This window comes from Fukomys damarensis, unplaced genomic scaffold (assembly GCF_012274545.1).
Source record: "Fukomys damarensis isolate Sample0158 unplaced genomic scaffold, DMR_v1.0_HiC HiC_scaffold_38, whole genome shotgun sequence".
Taxonomy (NCBI): Eukaryota; Metazoa; Chordata; class Mammalia; order Rodentia; family Bathyergidae; genus Fukomys; species Fukomys damarensis.
This window is the reverse complement of record NW_022900950.1, coordinates 25,020,643-25,032,349: the sequence shown is the minus strand read 5'-3', so window position 1 is coordinate 25,032,349 and position 11,707 is coordinate 25,020,643. Positions and strand designations below refer to the sequence as shown.

Below are 11,707 nucleotides of genomic sequence, written 5' to 3'. Positions count from 1 at the left end.
GGTTACCAATGGAACAGCTTTCACTAATTCTAAATTTTGCTTTCAAAAGTTGACTTGTTGGAAGGACATTTTTATACTCAATATAAAATACCTTTATTAAAACTTTTATCAAATCCTCTTAGCATTAACTTTAAAACATTCCCAGGTCAAATATGAACTACCTCAAAAGACCAGTTCAGTTATTTTCTTTAAAGTATGTACAGTACAACTGAATGAAAAGAAAAAACTGCAAATATTTTTGGTTTGGCTGGAAATAGAGTCTATTTCATGATGACGTGAATATCTTCTAACACTATTTATGATACTTTCCATAAACTTCAGCAAAGTAAACAAATCCACTTACTACCATTTTTGGATTTGTAGGAGGTTATATAAGAGTCAGTCTTGGCTCAGGAAGAGATGTAAGAGTACTTTCTTACCCAGATTCAGGGAAATCACCTGCGTTCTGTCCAAACTAATGACTGCTGTATTGTTCCTTTGTCTTTTCCAGTACCAACCACCAAGCGGACAGGATGGATTGGGGCGCACTACATACTATCCTGGGGGGTGTTAACAAATACTCCACCAGTATTGGGAAAATCTGGCTCACGGTCCTTTTCATTTTTCGCATCATGATCCTCGTGGTTGCCGCCAAGGAGGTGTGGGGAGACGAGCAAGCTGATTTTATCTGTAATACCCTCCAGCCTGGCTGCAAAAATGTTTGCTATGACCACTACTTCCCCATCTCTCACATCCGTCTGTGGGCCTTGCAGCTGATCTTCGTGTCCACTCCAGCACTCCTGGTGGCCATGCACGTTGCCTACCGGAGACATGAGAAGAAAAGGAAGTTCATTAAGGGAGAGATGAAGAGTGAATTTAAGGACATTGAAGAGATCAAAAGGGAGAAGGTCCGTATAGAAGGGTCCCTGTGGTGGACCTACACCAGCAGTGTCTTCTTCAGGGTCATCTTTGAAGGTGCCTTCATGTACGTCTTTTACATCATGTACAATGGCTTCTTCATGCAGCGCCTGGTGAAATGTAGTGCTTGGCCTTGTCCCAATACGGTGGACTGCTTTATTTCCAGGCCCACAGAAAAGACTGTCTTTACTGTGTTCATGATTATAGTGTCCGGCATTTGCATCCTGCTAAACATCACAGAATTGTGTTATTTGTTCATTAGATATTGTTCTAGAAAGTCCAAAAAACCGGTTTAGCCTTGCCGAGCTATAGATAAGAGGATGAAGCAACCTGTGCTTAGCTGTCAAGACTCAGTAACCAGTGTTTGTCGAGACAGATTCCCATCTTAAATAAAACCGTTTAAATCCCCCTAGACCTCCCATGAAATTCCAGTGCCTGCAAAGGGGTTCCATGCTCCCAGAGCCCCAGAACAAAGGCTAAGTCTATGAGTGTATTAATTTTTACTAAAGTTAGTCCCAATGAGACCCTGTGCTGATAGGGCTTATTGGTGTAAGATACTTTCATATTGGAAACCAAGACTCGCACCATTTGTTTCTCTTGCTCTGAGGACAGGAGATAAAGGCCAGGTCTTCTAGAAGATATCGAGAAAGTTCAAGTGCCTTCTTAGGTCTCTCTCTGCCAGGTTCTCCCCAGTTAAAGGTAAACATAGAGAATCATGGTTCTTTTATTTGCTTTAGAAGTTGTAATCTGTTAACAATGGACAAAATTACCTAATGTTTCAACTGCAGCTATACTTTTTTAATGAAAACATTAAAATGAGACAGGTTCATCTGAAGATGTTCTGAAAACCATCATACACTCCTCCTGTTTCAAAGTCTCAGATGGTGATGTGTAAATGCTTTGTGATTAGGTCTTCTAATTTAATTTGAAACATGGCCTTTTGGTTATGAGTAATTTGCAACATCACAGCCTCCCTTGAATGAGACAAACAGAAGTTCCTCATGACAGCTTAGGAGGAGCAAATACCCTCATTTCAAAACAGTAAGTGTAGTTTTACGACAGAAAGACAGACTGGATTTACCACCAACTGCAGCCTGCAATGAGGTGATTCCACGCCACCATCCTGCTTCTTTCCAGCATTTGCCCTCTCCATTGATACATGGTAGCCAGCATCAGAAGGAGTACGATTAAAAGAGGTTGTTGGGAATTTTACTGCCATAGTACAGTTTAATGGTGCCAAACAAAATGGGATGGGCGGGGGAGGACTTACTGTTTTCAAAGAAGATGGAAAGATCACATTCTAAATTCTGTTGATTAAAGATGAGTTTTTTTCTACTTTGAAAGTTTGTTTTACTCTTCAGCATCCAATTTCATCAAAAGTGAAACTATAACTAATGGACATTTGAAAAAAGAAATAGGGTTTAGGTCAATAGGTAGCAGCTCTATAGGACAAGTTGAACTCCAATATTACTATTACGCTTGACATATTTTCCAAAAAGTAGTACTCAACATACCTGAGTGAAGTGAAGCATTTTCTATTGCCAAGAATAGCATCGTAAAACCATTTTGTATAAATAATAGCATTAATTACATGCTTGCAACTAAAATAATTTTTGCAGTCTCAAGTATCATTTAAAATATTACAACGTATTTAATTCATATAATTCTTTAAAATCTAATAGAACATCAAATTTTAATTTCATCTATGTACATGTTTATATGTACATTCATATTTTATATCTCATCACACCCACAGGCATATTAAAGTTTACCTGCCCACCATTTTGGGATTCTTCTATCCCAGTTACAGAAAAGCTTCTGTGACCAGAAAAACTGGTAGGAAATGGAGGGGAAAGACTATGCCCAGCCCAAAGCCATCACTAACAAGTTTTGACACACACCATTCTAAGAACTACATGGTGTGCAGGTTGGAAACGTGTCCTGGGGAATGCTAAACTAGGGGGTTATTCTGCAATCAGTTTGGCTCCTGGAGAAAAGCAGAAACTGACATTTTAGAATGCTCTTCATGTTTAAAAATAAAAATACTAAAATTTCATTCATGCTGAATACTGGGAGAGGCTTGAGAAAAATACTTTTAAAGTGTCCTTTCTATGGGATTTTCTAATAGTCTGTAACCAAAGCTGGTTTCCTGAAACTGCTCTGTTCTCTTTGGTGCCAGCTTCCGTGGGGAATAAAGGCCAGCTTAGCCTGTCCCTCCCTGAGGGCTGCGTGCCTATGTCCCTTCTGACCAAACATGTCAGACCAAAGCCTTTTACACACCAATAATTATGAGTATTTTTATGGAGGACCATGTACTTTTAAAGTGAATTTAAAAGGATAAAACAAAAAAGCCCATTTTCACCCACATAATAGAAAAGAAGTAAAGTGTCTCTACCTACTTTCCAAGGTTCCCTGCACACACATAGCCTGTTAAGACAGCTCACAAAATTTTAAGTAGCTGGGTTCACTCCTACAAACTACAAAGATTACTATTCTCAATATATTAAAAGACAAGGCCAAAATAATTATAGACAGGTCAGAGATTTAGCTTAGTTCTGAGTTCAATCCCTGTCACCAAAAATACATGTATCATTATTATAGACCACTATCAACTACTATATAGAACTGGTGGAAAGTTTCAGCCACTTGCCTAAAAACTAAAGCTTGAACCCTGAAAATGATAATCCTGAATCTGAGATACTGATTTGTAATTTGTAAGAGGGAAGAAAAGACCTGCTCAGAAAGCCTCTGGCCAGCTAAGCACTTAGAATGGGTGAGCTTTATAGTTTAGGACCAGTGGACACAGTGCTATCTACACAACATTCATTAGGAAACTGGAAAGCATGCATTAAACAACTCTTCGTCGCCGTGCACCTGTGAAAAGCTGGGCACGCAAGTGGTCAGGAGGGAGGGGATCGGGTCCACTAGGAGGACCCGTGAAGGTTCTACAGGCATCCAGGGCCTGAGTGGGTCCTGGTTACTGTCCCTGACCAAGGTATGCCCCAGCGAGTAGCCAGCAAGAGCTGAGGGTCAAGGTAAGTGGATGGGAGTTCACTCAGTTACCCCACCCTCAGTGTCCTCCTGTTAAAATGGGCTTCCTGAATCCTTCCCGAGCTTGGCAGAAATCTGATGAGTTCATTTATGGAAAAGCTGCAGGAGAACACTAAGATATTGTCAACTGATTTCCACTCCATACATAGGTCTGAAGCTGGAAAGGTGATGGATGGTATTTTAGATACAAATGACTCTTGCAAAGCTTCATGAGTTTGAAGCTTGAAAAAATGCACATTTACACAAAGTCTAAAATCAACATGATACTGGCAGGAAGGATAGGCCATATCAGTCAGGGAAAGAGTGACTGAATACAGAAACAGCAGCAGAGATGCAAGAGGTGGCAAACACTTGTAATCCTATCACTTTGTGAGACTGGAGCAAGAGGATCTTAAATTCAAGCAGAGCCTGGGCAATTTAGTAGTTTAGTGAAAACCTGTCTCAAAACTTAAAAATAACAAAAGGACCAGATAGATGAGAGAGACAGAGAGAGATCAGCAGAAAAAAAGTAAGGTGATAACAGCTAGTTCAAGAAAATAATACTGTAACAAAGAGAGTTATCAGTGTGTCTGGCCACAGTCTCTACCATGTACCATATTTGTCGCCAAACATCTTTTATCTCCTTTAGCCCTTACACCAGCAAAAAGGAGTGGGCCATCTGGATTCTTCCTATGGGATGGGTTGGGAAGGCATAGCTCAGGGAGCTCATGTACAAAGGCTAACACAAAGGATATGGACTGGACTTCTACATTCCTCTAGCACATTTAACTTTGTGAGCTAGGAGCTCCACAGGGACCCTGTCTTTTCCCATGTTGATAGGGTTTGCTGAGAGACTCTGTTCCAGTCCTGCATGTCTCTTCCAAATGATTCTTTTTTCAGGTGATAGATATTGAGTGCTAGGAACTACTAGACACCAGATCTGGAGACGTACACAAAACAAAATCAGAGCCTTCATGCTTCAACAAATCCTGCTGTTGTTATTTTCCGTGAGTGAGCAAGAAAAAGGAAAGAAAGACCAGAGAAAGGGAAGCGGAAGTAGTCTGGTGGGGAACGTCACTCTGCCAAGAGACCTGAAGGAACGGCATAGCAAGGAGAGGAATGGGTGATGGCAGAGTCCAGCTTGACCAGACACACAAGGCCAAAGAAGGGGTGGCTGGGTGTAAAGCTGAGGACACGAGATTGTGAGATGTGGCCCTGCCATGCCACTCCCCAGTGTTTATCTGGTGGACCCAACAAAGGGCTGTTTTCCATGTGAGCACCAGGCACATCACTGAGGACAGGTCAAGTTCAGCCTGGACCTTACTCTCCAGCCATGCAGGCCCCATTGCCTGGCTGGTGGTTGATTCACTCACCCAACTGTAAGCAGCTGCCATATGGGGCCTGGCAGGTACCAGCAGCCTCCAGCATCTCTCACTGTGGAAGACTAAGCTGTTCGGTGGGCTTCGTGCAACAGAGCATTTTAACTGCCCTGTTGTCTTTGCTCATTTTTAAATGAAAAGGCAAACAATGTGATTTGTGTAGTTACAGACAATGTACAAATAAATTTTCATACCAAATTAAATAACAGAGAAGTATACAAAGCCACAAGTGAAACTGTCTCATCTTACCTCAGCCCAGAGTCTCAGTTTCCACATGGTGATGTGTGTCCTTCCAGCCTGCACTCCATTCTGCTGTTTAGTTTATAATGGTGCAAAAGTCACAGACATCAGGTAGAAACTATATTTTGAATTTTGAATTTAGATCTTTCCTCCAGCTGGTACTCCATGATCAGATCTGTCTTGATGTTTAACTGCATGATGGACAGACAGCAGCTCCTACTTGGCCTTGCACTGGATTTCAGTTTAGTGGAAACATCCACTCCAGTGTCTCTGTGCTAAAGCCAGGACGTTCGGTAGGTGGGGTGGATTCAGTACATTCTCAACTTATGATATTTTCAATTAACAGTGAGGTTATAGAATGTGACCCCATCTGAAATTGAGGAGCATACATATACACATATTCAGATACACACAATCACACATGACGTCTTTGGCTTACGTTCTTACCTCATTAGTCTGTGATCATTTCCTATTTCATAATAAGCCTTGGAAATCCTTCCAAACCACTATGAATATTTGTTCTTTTAAAATGTACAATGTCCCATAGAATGACAGTTACATTATTTAACCACCTCCTTGTTGAGGGACTGTTGCATTGTGGCCAATTTTTCACAAATGCTACCACTCCCACCCTCTGTCCAAACAGCTTTTCCCTTTGCAACATATGCCAAACAGCTCTTTCTAACCTACATTCCGGGCTGTCCATTTCCCTGTTAAATCCCATCTTACTGGTTTTGGCTCATCCTTCTGGTTCGTCCAGATCTTTTTGAACCCTGTCTTTGGTTTATTAGCAATTCCTTCTAACTCATGACACCTGTTAGTTTAATGAACATGCTTTCTCTCTGGTCACATAAGCCAATTAAAAATATTGAATATGGAATGTCACCAAAGATATCCTTCCACCTTCACATTAGTTCATTTACCCTCTGATTCAAGGTAGGAGTGTTAAGGTGTTTTGCAAAACAATCTAAGCATTTCTACCATTTCAGTACCCATTTTTAAAACCCCTACTGAGGTCTTCATATGTGCTGAGCATTATTCCAGGCCTTTACAACACACAGGTGATTTTTTTGAAAGAAAGTCACAGTGCAAGTGGCAGATGAATATACAGCAGTTACTTTACCAAACAGGACAGTGTGTGTCCAGCTGGATGTGAAACATGGTGCACCAAAGTCCAGAAGAGGACAGCACATGAAATTGGTGTTCTGTTTATTTGTAAGTATCAAGGAACAACTTGATGAAAGCTTCGTCATGAAAGACCATAGGCTTTTCCCAGGAAAAGACCTGAGAATAGTGGTTAGTTTGTTCTTTTTGTTTGTTTAAAAATCTAAATAACTTATCAAGGACTTTTTTTCCACCATGTGGTGTAACTGTCTGAAGGCCTTGGAAGCCTTTCACCCAGACCAGAGCCTGCAGCCAAGCAGGATGTCTCTCTCTGCTGCCCTCTGCTGTCTATAAGGAATAACTGCAAAGAACTTCATCCTTTGAATCCCCTGGGGCATTTTAAACCTTCTCTCCCTGAACAGCCTCTTTTACACCTCTATGAAAACCTCATTGTTCCCATAGCACTGGCGTTTCTATTTCCAACTCTGTATACTTAACTGATTGCTGTCTTGTAAGGGTAACCATAAAAAATGAAAAAAATGGACACACTATTCTCTCCCACAAACAGTATAATAAACAAACTTCTATAATCTCGTGGATAAATTTATTGGCTTTTCACACGTTTCTTATGTAGATTTTACTCACGGCCTTCACTAACATTTCTGTCTTTGGATTTGAAATCTTACCATCTAGGACTACAAATGTCAATGAGGTCAGATTACCTCTTTCTCAACAGTCATCCATGGGAGGGAAATTCTGCATTTAAACAGATGCTTGAATGATTACTTAATACTAACATGAGAGTTCTCTGAAGAGTCAGGCTTTAATTCAATTTTATTCTCCTTATTTTTCTTCTTTTTCTTTTGAGACAGGGTCTTGCTCTGTAATTCAGGCTGAACTTGAATTCACTATGTAGCCGGGGCTGGCCTCAAACTTGTGGCAATCCTCCTGCCTCAGCCTCCTGAATGCTGGGATTACAGGCGTGTGCCACTATGCTCATCTTCAATTATATTCTTGAGGGAAATTATCATTCAAGAATTTCATGCTGTTTATGAATTGTGACATTTTTTCAAGAGGATTTTACACCATAATAACTCAAGTATTTTCCCATTTGTAATCCCTTTTCCAAAAGACAGCTCCTCAATTTGAACAGATTTGTTCACCCATGTATACAGCTGCACTCTTCACAATAACCCAAAAATGGAAGCAACCCAAGTGTCCGCGAGTAGTTGGATGGATTAGCAAAGTGTGATGAATCCATCCTTAAAAAGAAATTCTGATACATGCTACAGTCTGGGTGAAACTTAAAGATATCGTGCTATATTAAGCCAGACACAAAAGGGCAAATATCATATGATTCCATTTGTATGAGGTACACAGAGTAGTCAAATTTATAGAGCAGAAAACTGGGTGGTTGTCAAGGCTGAGGGAAAAGAGGAATGAGGAACTGCTGGTTAGTTAATAGGTAGAGCTTCAGTCCAGTTTGGGAAGAGGACTGAGTTCTGGAGATGGATGATGACAACAGCTGCACACAGCAGTGATACAAACTAAACTGTACACTTACTTTAAACAGCTAATAAGGTAAAGTCAATGTTGTATGTACATTGGACCCGTGACACAGACTCGGTTCATTCTCCAGGGCTGGTTGTAACTCAGGTGTGTCAGTTGAAGGCTCAGGCTCCTCTACACAGCCTTCAAAGTCTCTCTTCTGTATACAGGCAGATCTTAGTGTCCTTAGACCCTGGCCCAAGATTTCTCAATTAACCCCACACCAGAAAGGATGTTGAAATGTTCCTTCCAGAACTCTTTAAGGGTTAAATCTGTATCTGAGACCAACTGAAAGCACAAGAGGCCGGCATACAGGTCGTAACCCAAGACTTTGGTCATAAGGTAAAACTAAAATTCTGGTAGTAACCCAAGTTGTTCCTTATGTCAGACTGGTCATAATTCAAGGGTCCACTGTATTTGTACTGCAATTATTTTAATGGGGAAAAAGACCTCTTTTCTCAACACATGAGCTGATAGGTGGTCTGCACTGGAAGATATTATGATTATAAGCGTGTTCAGATGTGTTCTGAACTCTGACACACATCACATACTGTTAACATCTCTATCTTATTTTATTAGCACTACAATGCACCGAAGTAAATTCTGAAGCCCATATAAATTAGCCATAGACATTAAACTAATAGGACAAGTCTGAGCACAGAGCTGAGTTTTACCCTACCTCATGATAAACAACCACCTTCAAGTCTGGTCAAGTTATCTAGAGAAGAAGTACCAGAAAATTACTGCTCAAATCCATGCGACCTGCCAGAAATAATTTCCCATTCTCAGATATACTCATAGTACTTTTGGTCACTCATAGTAGGCAGAATATGATAAATACAAGTTATTCTTAGGAAAGGCAATAAAAATAAGGGCTTCCTCCCATGGCAAGCTTTTAAAAGCTTGTATTTCTCTAAGTCCCTGTGCCATTAAGCCCCCAGCAACTTATTTCCAAGCTGGTATGAATTTTTATTTATTTCAGCAATTTTCTTTAGTTTTCATTTCCATACAAACAAAAATAGAAGTTTGAATACTAATCATATCCTCTATAACCAGAAGCATATGAGAGTTTGGAAGCACTTGCTCCTAGTAGCCAGCAAATTTCCAGCTGTGTGAATGGCATAAAAATGTGAGGCTGGCCAGGCATAGTAATAATCCCAGCACTTAGGAGGCTAAGGCAGGAGAATAGCCACGTGTTCAAGGCCAGCCTGAACCATATAATGAGACCCTGACTCAAAAAACAACCAAAAAAAAAAAAAAGAAGTGAGGCTGGGAGTGAGTGTACCTCAGTGGTAAAACACTTGCCTAACATGCAAAAGGTCCTGGGTTTGATGCCTATCACCACAAGAAAAAACTTTAAGTCACAAAAGGAGAGGATTTCTTTCTGAAGAGGAACACAATTGTGATAATGGAGCCATCTTATGGAAGAATTTATGTGTTTCTCTCAAAAAAAGAGAAAACTAAGAGTGACAAATGTCAGTACATTGTCTTCTGAGTTATTTCCATGTTGATAATTTAGTAAAATTATTTTATTTTGTTCATCAAAAAGCAATAAAGGAAAATCTAGAATATTTATGAGGAAACTCAGTTGAATCCAAGGGTGGCATAATTGAAAGAACACTGAATAATTCTAGACTCACAAACTCAAACTATCAAGTCTCAAGCCTAGAACTCAGGGCTGGGCTCTGTAACGTTCCAGAAGGAGAAGAGAGCAAGAGAAGGTCAGCTTGCTGATGCATTAGTGCTCTGATGGGCAGGGAGGCTGGTGGTGAATGCTGGGAGCCCTTGAGCAGAAAGATGGAGTTGGCTGGTGGACAAGGGGAGACTCCCAGTTGCTTCTGAGCAGAAAATCACACAGTCAGAGCCAGTCTCCAGAAGGCTAGCTGTGACTTGACAACTGTAGAAGAAGCAAGACCGAAGAGAGGCAAGGCCACTATTTGGAAGGCTACTGGAACTGGCAGATAGAGGGCTATGCAACCAAGCTCATTTGGTGGCAAAAGAGAGAAATGCATATTAAATAATGTTTTAGTAATAATCACAACTTGTCAAAAGATCAACATAGAGGGTGAGGGGGAAAGGGGAGACAAATGTGACTAAGTTATCATTCCTGAGCTGTAAGAAATGGAAACAAGGGGCTGGGGATTTAGCTCAGTGGTTCCGCCGTCTGCCTTGCAAACGCAAGGACCAAGTTTGATCGCCAGTATCAGAAAAGAAGAAAGAAAAAGAAAGAAAGAGTAGAGAAGGAGGGAGGGAAGGAGAGAGGGAAACAAGGAAGTCAGCAGGCCACCAGTGTCATACGATAGTTTGACTTGAAACAAGTTGAAAATGAGGCATGAGCAAGGTGGAGGGGTGAAGCAGGCATTAGAAAGGCCTGACTAAAATGCAAAACAGTCAGGGAAGGCTGGGGGTGCAGCTCAGCAGCAGAACACTTGCTTAGCACACATATGGTCATGGGTTCCACTCCAGAACCTCACACACACACTTGTCAGAGCCAGAAGCAGTCACACAGCCAGATTATAATGGCTGAGGACAGAGGAGGCAAGATCCCGAAGGGAACGAGAAAAAGAAAGAGCAGGGGAGCCCACTGTGGGGAGACCAGGGCCAGAGAAGGCCCGGAAAGTGCCAGGGTAGAATGATCTGCCTCCTCAGGGGTCAGGAAAAGCCACTGGGTTCCCACAGAGCAGGTCCTGGGACAAATCAGAGGGCTCCTGGCTTGTTGGGAGGTGCAGGGAATAGTGACAAAGGCATGGGACCATCTGCAGGAGGGAGGACTAGGGGCCTCACTGAGCCAGCTACAGTGAGTTGGCCACAGCTCTAGTCTAGAATCAGCAGAGCCCAGCTACAAGGCCTGGGGTCCAGGGCATCTCACACTCGCTAATCATTAGTTAGCTAATCGTCAGTGAGGGAGCAGATAGTCATCCTCAGGCAAGGACATCCACCTCCAAACAAGAACAACCATCCTCAGGCAGGGACAGCCATCACTAGGCAGGGACAGTCACGCCCAGGCAAAGATAGCCATTCCCAGGCAGGAATGGTCTGAGGTCCTCAAAGCCAAAGTCCAACAAAAGGCAGGTATGCAGGGCACTCTGGTCTGGGAACCATTCAGGATGTTGTGGGCAGAGCTCAGGCAGCACCTGCCAAGGAAAGGAATGAAGTCAGAGGTGAGGCTGGGGGGAGGGGTACACAAGCGCCATCTTAGGACTGGAGGGCATGGGTAGGAAGGGAAGGTGTGGGAGGTGACGCCATGCTCAGCATCTCTAATCATCAGGGAACTCCAAATTAAAAACACAGTGAGAAACCACCTCACACCTGTTAGAATGGTATTATCAAAAAAAAAAAAACCCAAAGATAACAAATGCTGAGGAGAAGGGTCACCCTTGAGCACTGCGGATGAAAGTGCAAATTAGGGCAGCCACTACAGAAAAGAGTGTGGAGAGTCCTCCAAACGTCAAAACTAGAACCGCCAGGTGGTCCTATTCCTGGGTATGTACCCAAAGGTAATAAAATGG

The 11,707-nt window shown here is 41.9% G+C and overlaps 1 protein-coding gene across 1 annotated transcript; it reads left to right on the top strand.

The window, feature by feature from the left end:
- Window positions 1–468: 468 nt before the first annotated feature.
- Window positions 469–1,931, top strand: Gjb2 (gap junction protein beta 2). The gene has a single exon (XM_010633807.3). The coding sequence runs from the start codon at window positions 513–515 to the stop codon at window positions 1,191–1,193; it is 681 nt and encodes a 226-aa protein (XP_010632109.1). The 5' UTR covers window positions 469–512; the 3' UTR covers window positions 1,194–1,931.
- The last annotated feature ends 9,776 nt before the right edge of the window (window positions 1,932–11,707 follow it).

Excerpts from the sequence above, each read along its gene's own strand:
- Gjb2 (XM_010633807.3), top strand. The coding sequence starts at position 513 with ATGGATTGGGGCGCACTACATACTATCCTGGGGGGTGTTAACAAATAC.